The sequence below is a fragment of the Callorhinus ursinus genome, unplaced genomic scaffold (assembly GCF_003265705.2).
Source record: "Callorhinus ursinus isolate GAN/ISIS: 27379988/994484 unplaced genomic scaffold, GSC_fseal_2.0 scaffold54, whole genome shotgun sequence".
Taxonomy (NCBI): Eukaryota; Metazoa; Chordata; class Mammalia; order Carnivora; family Otariidae; genus Callorhinus; species Callorhinus ursinus.
In genome coordinates, this window is record NW_027397116.1 from 3,355,084 (window position 1) to 3,377,432 (window position 22,349).

General features: G+C 49.1%; 1 protein-coding gene across 6 annotated transcripts in view; it reads right to left on the minus strand.

Annotated features, from left to right (window-relative positions):
* The window catches only part of RXRG (retinoid X receptor gamma), a 69,433-nt gene that overhangs the window by 4,963 nt on the left and 42,121 nt on the right, over positions 1 to 22,349 (minus strand). For 4 of the 6 annotated variants that reach the window (XM_025892154.2, XM_025892156.2, XM_073884069.1 and 1 more), the window contains 8 exons: positions 21,867 to 22,114; positions 13,257 to 13,401; positions 10,857 to 11,036; positions 4,734 to 4,894; positions 4,478 to 4,607; positions 3,280 to 3,412; positions 1,959 to 2,050; positions 567 to 672 (listed from right to left, as the gene is read on the minus strand). In XM_025892154.2, the coding sequence (XP_025747939.1) occupies positions 567 to 672; positions 1,959 to 2,050; positions 3,280 to 3,412; positions 4,478 to 4,607; positions 4,734 to 4,894; positions 10,857 to 11,036; positions 13,257 to 13,401; positions 21,867 to 22,114 (1,195 nt within the window). Of the gene's footprint in view, positions 1 to 566; positions 673 to 1,958; positions 2,051 to 3,279; positions 3,413 to 4,477; positions 4,608 to 4,733; positions 4,895 to 10,856; positions 11,037 to 13,256; positions 13,402 to 18,519; positions 18,778 to 19,607; positions 19,964 to 21,866; positions 22,115 to 22,349 lie in introns of those variants that run through there. The other 2 variants (XM_025892159.2, XM_073884070.1) reach the window with 2 other exon arrangements.

Consider the following 22,349-nt stretch of genomic DNA (forward strand, 5'->3'; position numbering starts at 1 on the left):
ACCAGCTCCGTGATCTCGGGCAACTGCCTTACCCCTTTGGAGCCTCGGTGCCTCGTTAGAAACTGGGGATAATGAGGCCCACGTTCATTTGTTCATGGGCTTGTTCATTCAACATTGAAAGCTGTATGCCGGGGCGCCTGGGTGGCTCAGTCGGTTAAGCATCTGCCTTCAGCTCAGATCGTGATCTCAGGGTCCTGGGATCGAGTCCCGCGTCTGGCTCCCTGCTCAGCAGGGAGCCTGCTTCTCCCTCTCCTCCCTGCTCATGCTCTCCCTTGCTATCTCTCTCTCTCTCTCTCTCTCAAATAAATAAATAAAATCTTTAAAATAAATAAATAAAGCTGTACACTATGTGTCAGGCACGTCTCAGGCTCTGATTCCGGAGTGGGGAACGGCACACAAGATAAGACCTCTGGTTTCATGAAGCCAATGTTTTAGCAGCTTTCAGCTTGTTATAAAGATTAAATAACACGTGAAAGACCTAGACAGTGCCTGCTGCATGCTGCCATGGATTCAGGGCAAGTAGGAGGCATCACCTGCTGCCATAGATTCTTCCAGCCCTCCCTCACCTGCCAGGTTGTTCCGGATACTTCTGCTTTGTGTAGGCCTCGAGGGTAGCATAAACCTTCTCCCGCAGAGTCTCCACCTCCGAGGGGTTGGACAGCCCCTTGGCATCTGGAAAAGATGACTGATTTAGCCTCAGGTGACACAGGTCAGGTGGACCCCCTTCCACAGGGGGCTGTCCCCACCCACTCAGGCCTCTGCCCCAAGAGTTACTACAGACAGGGAACAACAGTGAAAAAACAAAGCTGAGGGTCCTTTGTGCCCCCAGCTCTCCTCTCTGTGCCCAGTCTACCCAACAGACTCTTGGAACAAAGGTGTAAAACCCTGTAAATAGCCAAAGGCCCCCACTGCTGACCCCAAGGAGGAGAGTTCTATTTTATCTGATCATTCTAGAAATATTACATTCACGAATTTACTGAGTGCCTACTATGTGCTAAGCACGGACAGGATGATGAGATGGGGTACAAAAACCAGCTCCACTCGCTAACAACCTAATTCATGAGATGAAGCACGGGCCTGAATTACCATGGAATTCTGAACAGCCATCTTTCCTGACCCACAGCAGCTTTGGACAAAGCTGATCACTTTCTCCTTCTCGAAAAACATTTCCTCCCTGGGCCTCCAGGACAGCCTCTTCTGCTTCTCTCCCTGCCTCTCTCTGTCCTGTCTCAGGCTCCCCTGTTGGCTCTTCCTTTCCTCCCCAACCCCTACACGAGGGCTCACCCCAGCGCCCAACACCCAGCCCCCTCCTCTGCCCCACCTTTCCTGACGCCCACATGCACCGGCACCTGCCTCAGAGCCCCACATGCTGGGTAGAGGCTGACAGCTCTCAAACGCACATCTCCAGTCCTGACTTCCCCTCTGAACTCCAGACTCATAAACAAGGCTTTCCTGGCCGGCTACTCCTGGATGTCTACTATCCACCTGAGAACTGAATGCACAAGACAAAGTCCTAAGTCCTACCCGCTCACCCTTAGGACCCCCATCTCAGCAAATAAAACTCCACCTTTCCAATTACTCAGGAAAACGAAACAAAACGTGCTGGGAATTACTTTTAATGCGGCTCTTTCATACACTATCTCTAATCCATCAGCAAATCCCATTGGCTTTGCCTAAAACTCTATGTAGAATCCGACCACTTTTTACCACCTCCTTCACCATGACCCTAGAGGCCGCTATCCTCTCTCGTCTCCCCCATCCGCCCCAAATAGGCACACTCCACGCCCATTCGAGACACTTTCGAGATGGCACTAGGAGCAGAAACCATGAAGAATCAGCTTCCCGCCTTCGCCAAGGACAGGTTCCTCGGCCCTGCCTTGTCTCAGCTGAGCTAGAGGACCAGAGGATGTCAGAGCCTGGAGGCCAAGCACAGAGGAGGGCGAACCACTGCACATCACCTGGGTTAAACAGCACGATGGCTCGCAGGCACCCCAGCTCCGACTTGTCCATCTGCATGTCTTTCATTTTGGAGACCAGCTCAGTCAGGACTCTGTTCACAGGAAAACGATGAGAGGCAATGAGAAAACCACGAGTCCCAGGCCAAGGGCTGACACAATGAATGCAACCAAGACTTCTTATGCACCCACCCCATTTTCCAGATGATGCACTGGTACTAGGGGCACGGAGATGAATAGGATGCCGTCCCTGATCTCAAGGAGCTCACCATTTAATTGAAGAAACAGACATGGAAACAATAGGTCGCAACATAAAGCCAACAAATGCCAGGAGCCAAGTCCAAGGGAACACCCAGGGGGAGGAAGCGGGGGGTGAGGGGGGCTGGACACTCTGGGAGGGCTGGGAAGGCAGCCTATAGGATTTAGAAATGCAACCGGCAAAGCAGGGCGAGGGTGTGGCATGTCTGGAGGAAGAGGGCAGAGGGCAGTATCCAGAGACAAGGTAGAAGACTCCAGGGGTCACAAAGAGGGCTGAGTCGGCCAAAAACCCCGTTGGTCTCTGCATGGACCGCGCAGTGGGAAAGGGCAGGGAGGGAGCAGAGACACCTTGCGTGGATGTGCACGTGGCCTGGAAGATTATTTCTCGTGGAAATGGAAAGGGGCCGTGGGGCCCTGGCTCCAGACAGAGAGGCTATTTTCAACCCTAGCCTCCTCTTTACCAGCTCTCCATCCCTTTGTCCCAAGCCATTCACTCCTCCTCGTTTCATCCATCTCTTTAAATCACATGCCTTCATTTTCCTTTCATGCCACTTAAGGCAGAGAATCCCAGAGGGAGGCTGCGGCTGCCTGACTGAGGTGGGTCTGCTCCTGCTGCAGATCTTCCCCAGAGATCCTGCTACAGAGTCCAGCAAAAACCTCAGCTCATCTCTCCCGCCTCCTCAAATCAGATCCTGGCTGCCTGTCCCCAGCCCAGCCCCCTACGATAAGCAGTTCAACCTCCCCCCCGCCAAACCTTCGAGGTAATGTCCATGATCCAGTCCCTCCTTTGGAGACCTCTGGAGATAACAGGTTCTCCCTTCTGCCCAGCAACTCTGCTGGTCCCTGACAGGCTCCATCAAGTCGTTTCAAATGTTCTCGTAATCCACCTGTCATTCTCCAGGTGTCTGTTCGCGTGTATTTCATGGTCTCTGCTTCTTGCCCCATGCGGCTGTTAGGGTGGTCTGTCCTGCATCCCAGCACTACCCCCAAGCCCACACACTCACACGCACACACAAACACACACACACACACACACACACACACACTGGAAGCAGAAGAGAGCCACCTGTCAAAGATGGAGCCAACACCAGCACTGTGGGCACTGCTCCGGTGGACATGTAAGCCCGTGGCCAGGAGAATGCCATCCTGCACGGAGACGGAGCGGTGGGAGAAGGAGGCAATCAGCAGCTCATTCCACCCTGCAGGCAGAAGAAGGGGGCCTTGAGGGAAAACTGACCACATTCTTGCTTCACTGATGATCACCCAGGGCATGTATTGTGACCCGCATGGAACAAAAGCAGAATCAGAAATGCAGGGAGGTTAAAAACGAGCTCCAGACAACACAGCTAATTAGTGAAGAAACAGGGTGAGACTAGGGGCCCCTGTCTCATGGCCCTGCACATCCCCCACCGTCTCCCCAGTACAGCTCAGAATGGCAGCTTGTGGATGAGGACTTTTTCCCCCAGTCAACACCTATGAACTGAACATTGGACAGGTAATAGTCAACATGTTAGCTGCCCTGGTGGATAAAGCAAGGGAGTATACCTTGCAGCCTCTGCCCCCAGGACCTGACAACCCAGTTTTATTTCTTTGGTGTTGCCTGGCAGCGCCCAGCACAGCACAGAGCTTCCGGTCAACACTCAGAGCCTGCTCATTGTCTCAGAGGGATGAAATGAGCGTCTGGCTCCCAACGCTCAGCCAGTCTTCATGAAATCTCCCCGCTGGCCTGGTCACCAAGAGGAGGTGTGGCATGTGTCACCTGCACAATGTCCCGGAAATGGAAACCAAGACAGCATACAGCACACAGAACCTTAGCGTAGGAAGGGACCCTGGATAAAGGAACTTGAACAGACAAACTTTGGCTTCTCTTATCTCATCTGTGAAATGGTAATGCCTCTATTTCCCGACAGTATGATAACAAGGAGGCACTGCTTTAGACTGCCCTCAATAAAATTGACTTAACTGTCTTTGAAAATTAAATGCAAATTATAAAACCACAGTAAAATTTGCAGGGAAGAAGAGCCTCACCCTCCATTAACAATGTTTCACTTGGTAATAAAAGTTGTGGAGGAGGGGCCACCCAAATGTAAGAGCCTGTAATTAACAGAAAAAGAATAACTCTGACAGGGTTATCCTGTCATCACCATGGCACACAGACGGGTCACAGCTTCATCAGCTGACTTGACTTAGGATCCCAAGGGTAATTTCAAAATGGCAGCCCAAGTGATTGTCCCAAGGAAAAAACAAACCCCAACGTCCTTTACCTGCCCGGAGCAGAATGACCTGGTCCTCCAAGGTGAGGTCAGAGAAGTGGGGGATGCGCTTGGCCCATTCAACAAGAGTGAAAAGCTGCTTATCAGCAGCATGGCATATGTTGGTAACAGGGTCATTCGTCTTAAAAAAAAAAAAAACAAAAACCAAAGCGCTGTAAGGGGCAGGCTCCAGGACTCTAGTACACCCCTTTCCCATCTCCAGCCCCACCAAGGAGTAGGAGGTGGATGGAGGTCTCAGACCACATACCGAGTTCTCCATGTTCATATCACCGTAGGATTCTGTCTTTGGTTCGACAGCAAGTTCAGCTTCTAGAATCCTCTCCACAGGCATATCATCATGGCCACTACTGGCACATTCTGCCTCACTCTCGGCCCGCTCCCGGCTCCTCTGCCTTTCTTCTTGCACAGCTGGTACACAGGAAGACATGCAGATGTCACCACATGCCCAGGACAACTGTGGGAAAGCGGGTTACCTACCAGAGCTTCCACTGCCTCATCTGTAAAATGGGCATCCTCATGGTCCCGGATCAGGGATGTCATAATGTTGACAGATGAAACACAGCAAGCAAAGTCATTTGCTTATGCACGTGTACACCTGTGGGCTCTTTAGTCTGTATCCTTCCTGGTTCATTATGGTGACCAGTTTCAGGAGTTTGCATTTCAAATTTTAATAACCTCTGATCCTGCCCTCTCTTTTAAGGAGCCACTTTCTCCTTGGTCTCCTGGAGTCTCCTGTGTTTCACCTCTAGCTGCTCCCTCTAATGAACTGTGGGCATGCAATGGTTAAGTAGCAATCACCTTACTTCAAAAACTCCCTCTGTCAGATCCTATGCATCATGCTTGGCATTCACGTCCCATTAGGTCTGGCCCTAATGCTCCAGCCTGAACACAACATCACCTGATCCAACTTGTCAGGGAAGATCTTCAGGGAGCCATGAGGGTACTTAGTAAGTGAAGAGGTGGAGGAATGTCACCTAGATGACATCTCAGAGTCAGCAGCTGATTTTGGGGGTGGGGAAGGGTACACAGGCAGAGGTGTGGGCTGGAATGATCTCTGCCCCTCCACACTTGGGTTTTCACCAAAGTTCATTCTAACCCTCAGAGCCCTAAGGGTCTGTACATGAGGATGTCAGGCAGACCCCCTTCCCAATGCTGTCCTCTCTGTTAACAAACATTCTCTGTTGGGTTAGTTTCCATAATCTAGAAAGCTGTGGTTTCCATCTTCCTATTCCCAGCATTAAGGGGCAAAATTCAATATTGGTATACTTTTTTTTTTAATCCCAAGAATCAAGAAAATTATCCTCTAAGCAGGTGACTAATCTGGATCTTGAGAGGCTAATGAGGCACACAGGCTGCAGAATGAACTGGAACCAGATGCTGGGCATCCAGTTTGTCACATAAGTGATGTCAGTGACCCGTCAGTGTAGGTCAGAGAAGGGTATGACTGCAAAAACACAACTCACACTCCAAAGCCTCCAGGAGAGACACCCGAAGACACATCAAGATGAGAATGATATTCAGTGCTTGGGACGGAGGGAGGGAGGGTCGGAAGGAAGGAGTAGAGGGAGACATGGAATAAAGAGAATAAAGCAGGGCAGTGACAAGAAGAAGAAACAGAAGGGAGAGAGAATAAAGACAAATTAGGAAAGAGGAGAGCAAAAGTCATGGACTTTGGAGTCCAAGAAGTCTTTTTCAAAATGGGCTCTACCACTTCCTAGCTAAAGGACAGTGGACATATGACTCAGCCCACTCAGCCTCAGTTTCCCTAATGTAAAGTGGGGATTACCATACTTGAGTGAGGTTGTTTGGGGAAGATTAAATGAAATAATTATAAAAAGATCCCAAAAATGTAGTTTTCCCTTCCCTTTGTCTCTGTTTGTGCTCCTGAACTTCTGTCTGGTCCTCTCTCTATCTCCCCTTTGGACCTCTTCCTCCCTCTTCCTGTTTCTCTTCCTCCCTCATCCTTCCTTCTGGTCCACTCTGTTAGTCTTCACCCACTGACAGCATACAAACATGACCATATGTATTTTTATTATCAGCTGGACTGACTGGTTAAAGTTGAGTGCTTCTTGTATTAATTGTTTTAACGTAGGTTAATAGGCTTCTATTCGTCTTGATTTTAAAAGATGGGGAGAAGCAAACTAAGTTAAGTTTCCTTTGTGGTCCTCAATTGATTTCTTCTACAGATTTGTAACATGGAAGGAGAATAACCTTCAAGGTTCAAAGAAAATAACCTTGGCTCCCAGGAAGTAGATTCTAATTCTAATCTTGCCATTTAATCAAGTGATCCTTTGCTATTCCTCTCTTCTCTTTGTGCCATAAATCTTACTGTCATAGAAGAGGAGTCATATATCTGTTGCTGGGGGAAATCTTCTATGTGGCAGACATTCTGAGCTACCATACTACACACATTTGGGATATATCCAGGGGACACTGGGTGACCTAAAAGAGTACCAAACTTGGCGCCCGTGGGTGGCTCAGTCGGTTAAGCGTCTGCCTTCGGCTCAGGTCATAATCTTGGGGTCCCGGGATTGAGCCTTGTGTCAGGCTCCCTGCTCAGCGGGGAGTCTGCTTCTGCCTCTCCCCTACTCATTCTCTAATAAGTAAATAAAGCCTTCAAATAAATAAATAAATAAAATCGTACAAACTCCTGCCTTCTAACAGAATTTTATCCATTAGCCCAACATACATTTATTGCACATGCACTATAATAGCCAAAATTTATGGAGTGTTTTTTCTCTGTGTCAGGAATTATGCTCAACACTTTACATAGATTATACTTTGTTGAATCCCCACAATAACCCTCTCAAGTACTATGAGCCACAGAGTAGTTACATAACCTGCCAGAGGTCCCAGCACTAAGAAAAGATGGAGCCAACATGTAGACCTGGGCTGACAGCTTTCTCAGCCCATCCCTCAGCCCTTGTACCGCCTCCCAGGTTCTGGGCTGGTTGTACTAATAAAGACCACACAGGGCTCGAGAGGGATGTCAAATGCAGCCCCCTGAACTCCCTCAAAAATATCCATTATCTAACTATCCACACTCCAGTAAATGATCAGAAATCATGGAAATAGACTTCCCAAGACCCCTGAGGGTTATTTGGTAGCTTGGAAGTCAGAGGGTCCCGGTCCTATATCAGCTCCACCATTAACTTGCTCAGTAAGCTTAGTCAAGTCCCTAGGCTCTCAGGACCTTTGTTTCTTCTTTCAGGAAACGAATGTGTTACATCTGAGAATAGCAAATGTCCATTCCAGCTTCACCACTATGTATCCTGAAAAGGCAACGGGTCCTGGCCCCTGGCTCCTGACAGATACATTTTGAGCCCATCCCCACGTCCCTCCTTTTCTATCTATTCAACTCTTCCAGAAGTATCGATTCAATAGTTTCTCTCAGTTAACTGTTCCAGAATTTTGTTATTCTTGTCCTCAAGGCAGTGTCCAACCTGAGCCCCCGATTCTGTAAATCAAGGTCAGAAATGAGAGTGCTGAAGAAAAGGCTGCCGAGCAGCTTTCCGGAAGTGGCCCTTCCTATAGTGATACCAGGGACCCATTCGCTCCTTCGCCTTCTCTTCATCAGGGTAAATAGTACCAATTCCTTTCGAAATTTCTCTAAGAGCCCCTTTCCCCTCTGAATTTTTACTACTCAAGTTTTCATCACGCCTATTTCTCCACATTCTTTTCAAAAAAGCAGAAGCCATCGCTTCTCAGCCTTTTGGCTAAGATCAAGTATAAAAAAGCAGAAGCCAAAACTAGACACGTCTCCATCAAAGTGTCAGAACAATGCCAGGTTTAAAGGAAGGACTGTCCAGGCCCTTAGAATTCAGATGCCCCCATCTGACTGACTTTTTCCTTCATGAAAGAGCCACGCTTCCTGCCCTTTGTGCGCCAACCCTCTAACTGTAACGGAGCTGAGGGCTGCTGGGGCTGAGGTTTGAGAGACAGATGGTGAGCAGCAAACATGGCTGCTTGGCTGACGGAAGCATTTCACCTGCCTTTAGTTCAATCTCATCTGCAGAAGGAAAATGATTATTTTTCCAAGTCATCCTGAAACTTATCTCATCTGTCCTGAGAGACAAAAATGACCCCCACAGCCATCATGCTCTTGCTGATGGGAGACATTCTTTGGGTCATTCGTTTTACGTTTGACCATCATGGTGGCAGAAGCCCTACGGAGCATCAGTTCTATCTTAGTGAAGAGAAGACAGTCTCCACCAGCTGATTTTCCGATCAATAAGATCATTGACTCCTTGACAGCAAGAATGACATGAGCATGAACCAGTCACTCAGTTAATACTTGCTGCATGAGTGAATGAGTCCTTTTAGGAGCTCCTGCATGACTAAAACTTCTGACTCCAATATTCAGTTTAAACTGCTCACCCATTCATTCAGCAATTATATATTAAATGCCCACTCTGTGCTAGTCACTGGTGATATAGCGGGGAGGGGGGGAAGCAGAAAAAATCCTTGCCTTGGTGGAGACAGATAGTAAACAAAATAAATAAGTATGTTAGATATAGTGATTCACCCTGTGGAAAAGAGACTACGAAGTACCCGGGGTGCCTGATGCAATTCTAGATGGCGTAGACAAGCAAGGCTTTCCCTAGAAGTTGACAATTGAGTAAAGGTCTGAAGAGAAGAAGGGAGCCATGCGGGCACCTGGGAAGTGGGCATTCCAAGCCCTCTTCACTCCAAGAGAGACAGTAAGTGCAAAGCTCCTGGTGGCCCAACAGAGACCAGCAATGCTGGACCAGACAGACACGGGACAGTCAGACCATGCACAACCTTGAATTCATAACCAGGATTTTGCCTTTTTTCTGAGTAAGAAGGGGAAGGGGCTGGAGCATTCTGGGACAGGAAGGGACTGACCCAAGCCACTTGTTCAAAGCCTCACTGGTTGCTCTTGGAGAGTGTAGGAAGACAAAGATGGAAGCAGGGGGAGTTCTTAGGAGCCTGTGTGGATTATTACAGAAGGTAGCAGTGGCTTATGCTGGTAGCATGAAAGTCATGAGACATGGAAAGATTCTGGACATATTCTGAGGGAGAGACAGGATTTCCTCACCCACTGATTGTGGTATATGAAAGAAAGAGGAACCCAGTGGTTTTTCATCTGAGTAACTGTAAAAAAAAAAAAAAAAAAAAAAAGGCTATTTCCTAAAATGGGGAAGACGGGAAGGCTGCGTGATGAACAGGCTGGGAGGCCAGATCATCAGGAGCCCAGGTTTGGGTCTGCCAACTTGAGATTTCTGTCAGATAACAGAGTGAGGGCCATCCTCGTTCCAGAGCGCCTCCACACCCGGGCAGGAGGGGAGGCTCCAGATGGGCTCTGATCTGGGAGGAAGAAGACCCACTCTTGGCTCATCACCTACCTGTGGGACCTTGGAAAACTCACTTCACCAATCCACATGGTTTCCTCCACTGTAGAACAATGGGTGCTATTAAATTATTCTGAAGGGCCACCTCCATCCATCTCAGACATGCTAAGAATGTCCATTTTTTCCTTCTTGGTAGCATTCTCTCCCAGGAGGGGCTCCAAGAACCTTTTCTTCATTGATCCTTTCAGTCAGCCTCCCCTCTCCCAGAGAAAAGAAGTTCATGGAGAACGAGGAGTTTCACCTGGGGCTGACTAAATGCCTCGCTCCTACTTCTTGGAGAGAGGCAGGACTTCCTCACTCTGAAATCTAGTAAGACGCACCATTTACGTTATGTCCTTGCTTGAGTTCACAAGTTAATTAACTGCCCAGTTCGATTTATTTGTGTTTTTTAACAGAAAGACTTTTCGATTTTCTAAATGAACAGAAAGCACTTTCAGATTTTTTTTTCTCTCTACAACAACCCAGCGAAGCCACACTGTCAACTGAAAGACATAACGTTCTAAAAATGTACAATGATGGTCTCTCTGAATGAGAAGGCTACGTCTGATTACTGGTAAAGCCAATACTCCTCCCCAGCCCAATACCACGGAATACACCAATCTCAGATCTGTGGCAGCCCAAGGTTATAAAAGCCCAGAGAGACGACTCAAACCAGCAGGCTTTCCCCCATGAGAATTAGAGGCGAGGAGTCTGCTCCGCCCAGAAAGGCAGTCGAATGATCCGAATGATCCGCTTGTGGGGTGCTGCACCGGGACCAGGACACCAGCTCCTGAGACTTGCTGCCTGGCTCACAGAAGAGCCAGGGAGAGGGTCCAGTGTGCGGACCATCCCCTAAGCTCCGGGAGAGAAGACTGAGCATGGGGGGAAGAAGGCACTCCTGCTCTCTTTGCCCTGGGGCACCCACTGCCTAGGGCTGGGTCGCACAACCGGGATCCTCGGGAGATCATGAGGGCTCCTGCGTGCTTTACTGCAGTCGTCCCGAGGGGGCAGGGCCTCACCTTCCCTCTTCATGCCCATCACCAGGCACTTCTGGTAGCGACAGTACTGACACCGGTTCCTTTGACGCTTGTCAATGAGGCAGTCTTTATTATCACGGCAGGTGTACACAAGGTCTTTCCTTATGGTTCTCTTGAAGAAGCCTTTGCAGCCTTCACAACTGTACACGCCGTAGTGCTTTCCTGCTCACAAGAACAAAAGTTAACCCTGCAGAGACCACCCTCGGGTTTATTTGGCTCTTTCACTCACAAGAGCCCCCCCCCCCCCCCCGGCTCTCCCCCGGTGGCCCTGGCACATCACCTGGGCACCAGGACGTGCCACAAAGAGCAACCAGCGGAGAAGGCAGGCTTGATCACAGGGACCAAACGAAGGCAGAGTAAATCTGCCCTTCCTCGTGTCTCTCCCCTCCCCCCTCTCCCCGCCCCCAGAATCGCCCGTTCCAGAGAGCATGATTAGAAAAGTCCTGACCCAAGATTTTGTTTACATTTATTTTATTAAGGCAACTCTTGTGTTTAGTTAAGCAAAATCTTCTGTCTCCATTCAAGACATTAGTATACATAATAAATAAAAATATTTATGCTTGCTATGTAGTATCTAGCAGGAAAAAAAAAAAACCAAAAACAAAAACCTCAGCTTCACTAATATTTCCCCATAATTGAGGCCCAAAGACATGGGAGCCCCATTGAGAAGTATTCTCTTTCACCACAGACTAGGAACAGGAACCTGAGTTACGGATTTTCTAGATGCTCTTGCCTATTGGAGAAATAAATTGGTATATGATCTTTAGAGCATAAAAGGACGTGCAGTCTTGTAACATAAAGATCTGATGGAAGGTGGTTTTGCTTGGTCTAGAAAATTCTGTTACATGTTTCATTGTCTTTATTACGTGTTCCACACAGTTTTCAATGACCCCAGCCACGGATAATTTGTGTCAAGAGAGCCACCACACTCACTGGACACGGGCACCAAGAATCAATCACAACCCTCCTTCTAAGCAGCCCTTCTCAAATCTACACACCAGGCAGCAGTGCTCAATTGAATTGAAGGTGGGACTTGGCAAATAGAAGGAAGCAGATCATTTGAAATATATTTACCCCAAATCTTCAGTGTAATACGTGATGCTGTTTAGCTGTAGACCTGACATTACTTTCTACTTCAGTTATATTTAGGCTGATATAAAAGTGAATGTGAGGAAGTCCTTGAGAACCAGTCAACATACAAATTTGCATCCCAGGAGCTGACATGTCAGAGGAAGCCACCCTAAGAAAAAATGATGGCTCCAGATAGCCTGCCTGATGAAGCCAGTCTGGGCTTAATCAGTTGACCAGGCCAATCCACTGAATGCATAGCAATAATAAATACGGGATTTTTATCTTGGGCCTTAAAATCCTAATGCTCTCAACTCTGAAGTATTTGTCTTTGAGAAACACGGTACCTCCATGTCAATCCCATGACTCGCCCATTTTTGAGTGAACCTCCCAGACTTTCAAACAAGGCATAGCAGAGGAAACTCTGCTTGGGTGTGGCCGGCCTTCTGTTGCTATGGCAATGTCCAAGTCTGCATGATTTGGCAACCACTTTGTGAGAGCAAGCAGACATCAGCCACATAGCGAAGTCAGTTCCAGGCACCAGGAACTTTCGGTGGAGTGAATTTTGCAGTGGCTTTGGTGACAACAGGAAGGTGAGGAATCCTCAGTCGACTACCATGGACAGCCATAGAAAAGAACCTTCCCCATCTGCTCATTCATCAAAACAGAGATTCTCGTGTCCTCAAAGTGGTGGGATTGGGGGTGGGGGAGAGAAAGGAGAAGTCAGGAAAGAAATCATCTGGGCAAAAATAGAAGAGGATCAGAAAAGATGAAATCTGTGAAAACACATTGATTTCTACCGATGAAAACATGTTAAAAACCTAGAATGTTCTAGAAAGAAATATGCTAAAATAGTAAAGTCTTTATCTTTGTCGGGAACATTATAGATAATATTTTTAGTTTTCTTTTGTGCTCTTCTAGTTCTTTCCTACACTGGGACATTTCCTACACCGGGACAATATTTTTAGAATTATAAAAAAATAATTTTTTTAAAAAAATTAAAGAGATACTTGCTAATTACAACAGCTTCACTATCCCACATACACGGTATGCAACACGGCAACTCCAAAGACGTGTTTCTGAAATGCTTCCTATAAATCCAATCCTTAAAAATGAACTCATATTTAAAATTCACCCAGATTTCAGGCTATGAATCCAGTGACAGAAATTTACAGCCTGGGCCGCACGCTGGACCCTAAAAGGCTCTTTTTCTTCCATTGGGTACAAAGTAGCCAGGTGAGCAGGGAACAGGCACCATCTCTGGGACCCTCACTGGACGGGACCCCCGAGAGTGGCGTCTGCTTCTACATGTACCTGAGGATCTGTCCCCACAGATGGCACAGATGTGTTTCACCAGAGATCCGGGGCTGGTTGATGGGTAGTTCATGTTTCCAATCCCAGGAAGCCCTGGTAAGGGCTTGATGTCCTCTGAAATGCTGACACTGTTGACCTCATTTAGCTGCAAGGGAAAACAATACAAGTAAACATGGAGCCAGGGTAGACCCAACATCTGAGACGGAAAGCAACAAGGGTATCCTCGCGAAAAAAAAAAAAAAAATTCTATTTCAAGAAGTAGTTTCTAAGTACGGAGTATCCGAAACTGCCTGTTGGGGGATATGAATTTAAGGGAAGAAAAAAAGTAACACAGAGGAACTAAATCATTTCTAGACACCAACACCTAAGTCAAACATCACAACACATTATCAGAATTATTATTTTACTCATTTTACTCATGTGTTTCATTAGAGCTGGAAATCCACCCTGGACACACTTAGGACAAGTCTGTTGTATATTTTTAGATTTTTGTAATAACGACTGACTGTCTATTCAGCAGTGCTCCAAGAGGAGCTACGGCTCTCAGGCAAAAGACTTAGACTCCAAGAAAGCCAAGCAAAAAAATGCAAATCCATTCACTGAGTCAATCAACAGACACTCACTGAGTGCTCACCCTGCAGGCACTGTGCCAGGCTCTGGGGTACAAAGGTGAGGTCTAAAAATGCACTCTTAAGGAGTTCACAGTAAAATGGAAGAGAAGGTCATCTCAATGAGCCCACAGAGGATGCTAAACCAAATGCCCAAATCATTGCAGTAGCGCCAAAGTTGGGTAGAAAGTCCCAGATCGTGGTTTTGAACTTGACCGTAAGGAACGGGCCATCTTCCTGTGAAACTGGAAAATCTGTACAGCCGGGGACCGTCTGCTTTGTCTTCCCCATGTCCGACGTGGTCCTGGCACGAGGTAGGGAGCTGGCGTGCCCAAATGGCTGAAGAAATGAACGTGTGCATCCCTGTCCTCTCCTGTGCCAAGGTCACATTGGCTTCTCACCACCACCACCTCCATGTCTCCCAGGGCTCGGGGAGATTACCGAGAAGCCGCTGCTTAGTGCTCTGTATTCATCAAAGAAATCATCAATACATATGACTATGTCGTCCAATTAGCAGAAACTGTGAGTGCCCATGGGCACAGCTCAACCTTCTAGGCACTGTGAAGGGAGACAGAAAACCTAGAAGATCTCTCTTTCCTCAAAAATGCACACTCTCATTGAAGAGTGGGGACGTGCACAAAAATTAAGAACACTTACAAGTAAACTCACAGGTGGTGCAGAGTATGCACGTGTTTAAGTGCCCAGCAGAAACACATGGTAACTCTGGGAATTTAAGAGTTTCCACTGACGTCTATAGGGTCTATGTGAATTTTGAATCATACTGTCTCCCCAAAGTGACAGCAATTCTCAAACTAAACCAAAGGGAGGATTTGTTTCTCTATTCAAGGCCTTTGGGACAGAAGGAATGATCAATAAAACATAAAACACAACATAGCCTGAGTTACGTTCCTTCTAAATTTACCAGCTTTTCAATTCACTAAGCAAATATTTATTGAGCACAGGAGGTGGGCAGAGGCTCGGGTCAAGGGCAGTAAGGGATGGAGAAAAGACAAGACAGCCTGCAGCTCCTTGCTTTGAAGTCCAAGTCACCAGGAATTTTTAAAAATTATTTGTACAAAGGATGAAAACACACATGCGATGGGAGAATCTCTCTCTCTTCTTCTCCCCCACTTTTTATACAAGGCTAAGACAAGACATCTAGAACTTGTGCCCATTATTTTGCTTTGTTTTGGTGTCACACCATGGTTCTCAGCCCCGGATGTATACCTGGGAGATTTAAGGGGAAAAAAAAAAAAAAAACAAAAAACAAAAAACAAACAGATGCCAGGGCTCCACATCCAGAAATTGAGTCAGTAGGTCTGAGCGCCATTGGTACTGCTATTTCTCTAGGTTTGCCAGGGAATGCTAATATGCAGCCAGGGCTAAGAATCACCAGTTTGGCAGGAAAAACATCGCTTTGGGGTCCCATGGAGCTGGGACCGACTCCCAGTCTGCCCTTACCAACGGCATGACTTCAAAGAAGTTACTTATCTTCATCCGCCCTCAGTTTTTTGTAAAATGAGCCTAGTAAGATCTAGTTTACAGAGGCACTGGGAGGATTAGATGACAGAACGCTGGAAAATCCCCATCATAGTGCCCGGCACACAGTAGCGGTTCCATAAATTCTGGCTCTTATCATTCCAACAAAATCTGGTTAATCAAGACAAGACTTTTGAGTGTTTCTTATCAGCCAACACTCACTCTGTGCTAGGAATTCTGCAGTAAATGAGCCCACATTCACCAAAGGGGTTAAATGATTCCATTTCTTGGCGGGGGGTGGGGGGGGTCAGAAAACGAACGTTGTCATGATATTAGGTTATCATTACTTCAGATGTGGGACATATTTAGATGTGTACTCATTTTTAAGAAATAGGTTGAGGGGGTTTCTGTTGGTGTAAATTTTAGGTGACAACGTTTCTCGAGCGCCTTGGTGAAACAGATGTCACCACTTAGATCCTCCCAAATGGAAACATTTTGGGTCAGATGACCCCGGACAAAGAACCCTCTGGCTGACCAAGGCTCTGTCCCCAAATCCTCAGACTGACAAACAAGGATATGGGAATAAGGAGGAGGGCGCCACCACCTGAGGCTCAAGAGACCCCCACTCCCCTTCCCCTCCCACGGCCAGGTCCCGTGGGACCAGTTCGCCACCTGCAGCCTGGGGAGGTCACAGGAGGCAAGTACTGTTAATGCTGTTAGCAGTACCCTCTACAGAAGGCTTGCTTGGTGCTCACAACAACCCTATGAGGTCATTCTAGTTTCCAGATGAGGGAACTGGGCCTTAGAGCAGTTTATGTGTGTGTTCATTCAGAAATACTATGGCGATACAGAAAGGAGGAAGATGGCAGCTGCCTCAATGGGACTGGCCACTGATAAGGTTAGAAGTCAGTGGGGCTTGTTTAGGAAGGAAAGGCCCCAAACAACTGAGATTAGATTAGAAGGAAGACTACTTGAAGAAGGTGGCATCTGAGCTAGGGCTTCGTAGTCTTCAAAAGTGGATAAGACTCGGATGGGCTGGCGATGGGCTAAGGGCTCTGAGAGCAAAAGTCCCTGAGGGAAGCCCGGGGGCTCGTGTAGGGTGTGGGTGCGTGGGAGGTGCCTGGCTAAGGAGAGTGGGTTGAATCTTGAGAGGCAATTAAGAGCAGCCACTGGAGGTTTTCAGCTGAGGAATACTGCTCTGCCTCAGGGAAGGAAATGAGGCAGCCGCTCACGGAAAACCTGGAGGGAGACACTGAGGCTGTCGATCTGCCCGGTCGCAGGTTAGGTGTCTTCCCAGGCTAACGGGCTGGAGCTAGGACACTGAGCTCCCAGTGCATTCCTCCTTTACCACAAGACCCGTCTTGCGTGGCAGGAGATGCTCAGACGCCCTGCCCTAGTAGCTTCCTGGCCCACCCCCATGGTGAGGAGCCCATTCTCTCCCAGGTGGGAGCCAGGAGCCCCCCTCCACCCCTTCTCCTCATGGGTCAGGGGCAACAGCAGAATGGAAGGGCTGGGACAGAAAGGTTGATACTCCCTTCTCCATTGGCCTCTTTGCTGGCTTGGGGTTTGTGTGGGTTCCATGCAAAGACAGATGGGATAGAAGGAAGCCGCCGGGGCGCAAACCCATTAGCTGCGTGGCCTGGAGTCCCCTTGGCTGGCTGTCTTGTTCCATTAGAAGTGGCTCTGCAGAAGTGAGCACTTTCAGAGCGGGGATTCACCAGGCGGCTGGCCGCTCTCTGAGAACAGGACAAAAACACACTTGACTGGCCTGGCTTCCATTTGCAGCCTCTCAGCCAGGGACCAATCACTTCCTGGATGCCCTGGAGCCATCATGGAACATCAGGTCCCGCATTTCTGAGCTGCTTTCAGCCAAAATTATTCCACTAAATGCAGATACGTGGCCTGCCTGCCAGGCCTCAGGCAGGCACTCCTTTTCCAGGGAGTGGACTCTGTGGAGTCCACTCTTTTAATCCAGTGAGGGTCCTTGTTGTGAGGAGTAAGGACCCTAGACCTCCCAACCGGGGAGAGAGAAGCCCCAGGTTCTGGTGGACCTGCCGCTGCCTCACTGTGTGATCTTGACCAGGTCACTGCATCAGAGACTCGGTTTCCTCGTCTACAGCCTCGATCAGTGGTTTTTCCAACTCAGGGTGTGCGTGTGGCTGGGCGGTGGGGAGGGCGAACAAGAAGCCTTCGGATCTCCTGCCCCGGGTTCACCCAGACCTGTTTGTATCGGCCACACTCATCAGCCTTCCAAACATGCTTTCTCTTGGAGAAAAGACTTTATGGCTTAACTTTTTAAAATCATTAAACAAGATGATCTTTAAGGTCTGTTCCAGCTCTAACACCTGTAACTTTTATTAAGTATTCTCTATAAAAATCTGCAAGGATAGTAATTTGGTTATCAATCACTACCTGGGCAGGAATTATCAGGGACAGAACCCAGGTCAGGCAGCTGGGTTCAGGAGGGGAGAAAGAGGTGGGGGCATTCCAAGGACACGCAGGGCTTGCTTCCTAGTCCAGACAACAGGCATCACACACACAGTCATGAAAATGGGGCCTAGATACTTTTGTCTGAAAGCCCCATAAATATCTTCTCAGTCATATATTTGGTGTTTCTGGAAATTGCTCCCTCCACTTAGATACTCCCCAGAGCAGAGACTGATTCTTACAATTTTTTTTTAATCTCCAGTGCCTGGTTCAATGAATACTTATTGAAATGAACTTCTCTCGAGCCTCTCAGCAAGAGTACACCAGAATCAACAAGCACATGGGGGTAGAGTATAAATCACCGAGGTGCGTATTATCACCTAGGTATAATAATAATAATATCACTACCTTACTGCCATAGAGTGCTTAAGAAGTGATTTTTCAAATCCAGAGCTCCTTTAATATTCACAAATATCACTGTAAGGTAGCCAGGGAAAAGTGTGTTACCCCAAAATAGAAAAAAGGGAACTGAGAGACCCATAAACCATAGTTCTTTGCAAAAGGTTAGAGTCCCCCCACCTCCATAGTATTGGGTTCAGTTCTCTTTACTCTGCAAGAATGAAAATCCAACAAGAGCAAAAAAGAGAGAGGCTCAAACACCAGAATGACAAGAGCAGGGAATGGGAGACAGAGCCCGCTGCTCCCACATCACAGCTCCCCCCTTCCCCTCACCCCGAAACTGTACTTACCCTAGACCCGGGTCACAGGAGGAGCACGTTTCCAGCACGAGTCCCCCTCTGACCCATCCTGGGCGAGGAAGACAGGATGCATAGAGACCTTCTATCCAGATGGTTCAGAGCCCAGCTCACCGCAGCTAACACCTAGGGGTCCTAGATGCCCTGTGTCATCCGGTTAATTGGGCAAAATGTTTTTGCCGGGTGGTTCCAGAGCCCAAGCCCACAACACTTCTCAGTGTCCGGGGCTGTTGAGCTTCCCCAGAGCTTGGCAAGCTTAATATAGCTCCCAGAGTGAAACTTGGCCCCGGCCTCTGCACACAGCCCAGTTGGCCAGGACCAAAGCTTTCAGCTGACCTTTCAACCCCAATCCCTCTGTACAGACATATGGTCCAGGAATAGCGGCCCTGCCACTCGCACAGCTAGGAAGCTGAATTTATTGGCTAGGTTTGGCTCAATCAGACCGGAGCATGGCTGCTAAAAGCAGCCTTGAAGGATGGTGCCTTGCCCACTCCCACCCACAAGCTCTGTCACTGTCTATCACCTCACCCTGTCTTATTGCTTCATACATAGAGCGCTTGCTGTTTGAACCATCTCGTTCCTTCCTTTGCTGTTCGTCCGTCTTGCCTGCGACAGGGTCACTGCCTTGGAAATGACCTTACTCAGTGCTTATCCCCAGAACCTAGGACAGCGGCAAGTACCGCTAGATACATAGCAGGTCCTCCTAAACGGTTATATGAGTGAACATGAGTGCCCTTGCAAGAGTTTACTTTCAGCCCAGAACTTCAGCGTTTCCTTCTGTCCCTAGCCCACGGGCTATGACCTGCCTTCCTGGAGTCCATTCACACGAAAGAACAAGGATAAACAAACCTCTTCAGGGTCTCACATTTTGAAGAGTACATGTCACCAGCCCTGCTGATTCCAGTAGGTGAGAGTGGCATAAATACGTGGCCATCTCCGTGGCTGTCTGGTCCCCACTCCTTTGAGTGGTCACACACTCTCATGGAACACGCGTGTGGGATGTTCAGGGGTCCCCTTCTTCTGCTCCCTTCAGTTCTGCGCTCGTGCCTACCACAGCCCCCACACGCTGCCTTGCAATTTACCTGCATGATGTGCCACGCCCCCTGAGAGACTCCTTAGGAGCCCTGATTAGTCATCTTTTAATCCTTGGCAGCCAGCCGAAGATCTTGGGGTCATGGACTGAGTCAGCACACACCACGGCAGCAGGTGAATGCAGCGTCATGAACACCGAGTGGGGGTCAGGACGCCTGGGCTCCAACCCTGGCTCTGCTGCCGATTGGCTGTGTGCGGTGGGACACGTCACTTCAGCTCACTGAGCCCTGCTACTTTATTCCGTGGGATGAGGACGATGTAGACAGTAGCGGTTCTCCGGTGGGCTTTGACCAGCTTCACAAGGGCCAAAATATGGGATAGGGGAGAAATGTATACTCTGAAGATCCTACGGGTGAAATCATCAGATTACAAACTGGGGTTAAAAGGGCCGGCCCAATGTGACCCATCTGCTTGACCTGCACATGCTTCAGATCTTTACATTTGAATGGCTTCAAGGGAAGGAGGCAGCTCCCTGCAGACCCCGCCAGCCCTGCTGATATATGTCCACCTCACTCATCCGCCTCTGCTGCCTGCCTGGCTGCGGCTTCCACAGTCCCGCACTCGATGACCGCCCCCAAGGTCTTCTCCAGATTCTCGGATCCCTCGATCGATAAGATTTCTGAATCCCTTACTGGCTCTAAAGTTCTGTGACTCCACATGGCTTTGCTTTTCAGACCCTGTGCACAGGAAGCCTCTTGAAAGGGATGGTCTAGGGATGGTCTCAGAAATCCTCCCTGTAGTAGGAAGATATACTGACACAACAGGAGTCCTGGCTCTTCTCCAAAACTATAAATTCCAAGGAAACTTCAGAATCTACTAATTCTGCCTCCAGATGTGCTGGCAGTTGGGGCAGGATGGTGTCGGCCCAAAAGTGAGATGCCCATAAGTGAGAGAGGAGAATGTGGTAGATGGTATTATTGTTCCTAATTTTTCATATCCTTTGCATTGTGTCTCCATAATACTTCCCGCTAAAACAGGCACTGCCTATTTCTTTTTTTTTTAAAGATTTTATTATTTTTTTTAAGATTTTATTCATTTATCTGACAGAGACACAGCGAGAGAGGGAACACAAGCAGGGGGAGTGGGAGAGGGAGAAGCAGGCTTCCCGCGGAGCAGGGAGCCCGATGCGGGGCTCGATCCCAGGACCCTGGGATCATGACCTGAGCTGAAGGCAGATGCTTAACGACTGAGCCACCCAGGCGCCCCCAGGCACTCTGCCTATTTCCCTGCCCTGTTAATGTTGGGGTGAGCCACACAGCTTGCTTAGGCCAATGGGATACCGGGGGGCATGACGCCAGCAGAGGCTTCACTGTACCCTACTGATTTCGTTTTGATTTTGCCCTCCTGCGTGACACCACGAAGAAAGCGCGCCCAGAGTAGCTGTTGCTCCCTTAGTGTGGGACTCGAGGAGCAGCCCTGCACCCAGCCTGCAGCCTCGCCCAGCTCCCCCACCATCTGAAGCAGAGCCATCCCAGCCAACACAAATTTGCGAGTGAGGGGGGAAAAATGTGTGTTTTTGTAGACCACGAGAACTTGGGGATTGTTACACAGCATCATTACATCAAGAGCTGACCACCACAGGAAAGGAAGGTGGACGGCCTCACTGCGACATTGCCAGAGGAAGCAAAAGGCAACCAGCCACCTGAGGGCTCCTCAGAGCAGCAATGCAGTGTCCCCCATGCACACACCTCCTCCCTCCCCTCTGCTGCAGCAGGCGCACTAGGAATTAGGGGAGGATTCCTTCTTGAGTTTCTAGTCTTTCCCTCTATCTCAGAGACAACGGGCCATGTTCTAGATCGATCCATGTGCCATACCTGCCCATTTCCCCACTCTGCAATAAGCTCCTGGAGAGCAGAGACCGCATTCTGATCATTTCCGTATGGCCCTCAGCATGTAGTAGAGCAGCAGGCACTTCACTGACTTGATAAACACTCATTATAGAATCGAGAACAGAGGGGGGTCTGTCCCCAGGATGACAAACAGCGCCCAGAAACAGTGAAATCACTGCCAGGGCTGAACCACTAAACCACACGGGTGGCCTCTGGGCCACAGTCTCCTGGCCCACGAGGCGCTGTCGGTTCTCTGGGGCTGCCGGGCCTGCGCACACACTTAACGAAGGCCCTGCAGGGGGCACGTCCCGTCAGCAAGTACACGTGAAGCACCTGCCGAGTGCCGGCTCGGCTCCAGGAGCAGCCTGGGAAAACCTATGCAAGATGGCTGGGAAGTCCCGCGAGAGGAAGGGCACCTACCTGGGAGCTGGGCGGGACGACCAGATTGATTCCTGGGGGCGCTGCCAGCGCTCCCGACGGCGGGCCCATGGCAGATGTGATGACTCGATATGGAGAACCCAGGGCGTTGAGGGGGGGCCCCACTGCACTCAGAGTCCGTGGGGCACTCACGGGGGTGTCCGTGTAGCTGGGGTGGCTGTCCATTGGCTTCCCTGTGGACAGGGCTGCCGATGGGCTCATGGACGTGGAGCTGGAGTGGCCAGGGGAGCCTGTAAGGAGAACATAGATGAGGGGAGACTGGGGGGGGGGCACAGAGATGGCCCCTGTGAGAACAGAGCCACCCCCCCCACTTGTGTCCTGTACCCTGCCCCTCGTGCTCACACCCCACACTGAGCTGCTAGAATAAAGGCAAGGGAAGAACAGACAGGGCGAGGGCCTGCTCTCGGACAGAACACGCATCAGTGTTTTAGTTGTCTGCTGCCCGCCTGGAACCTACCTTGGACT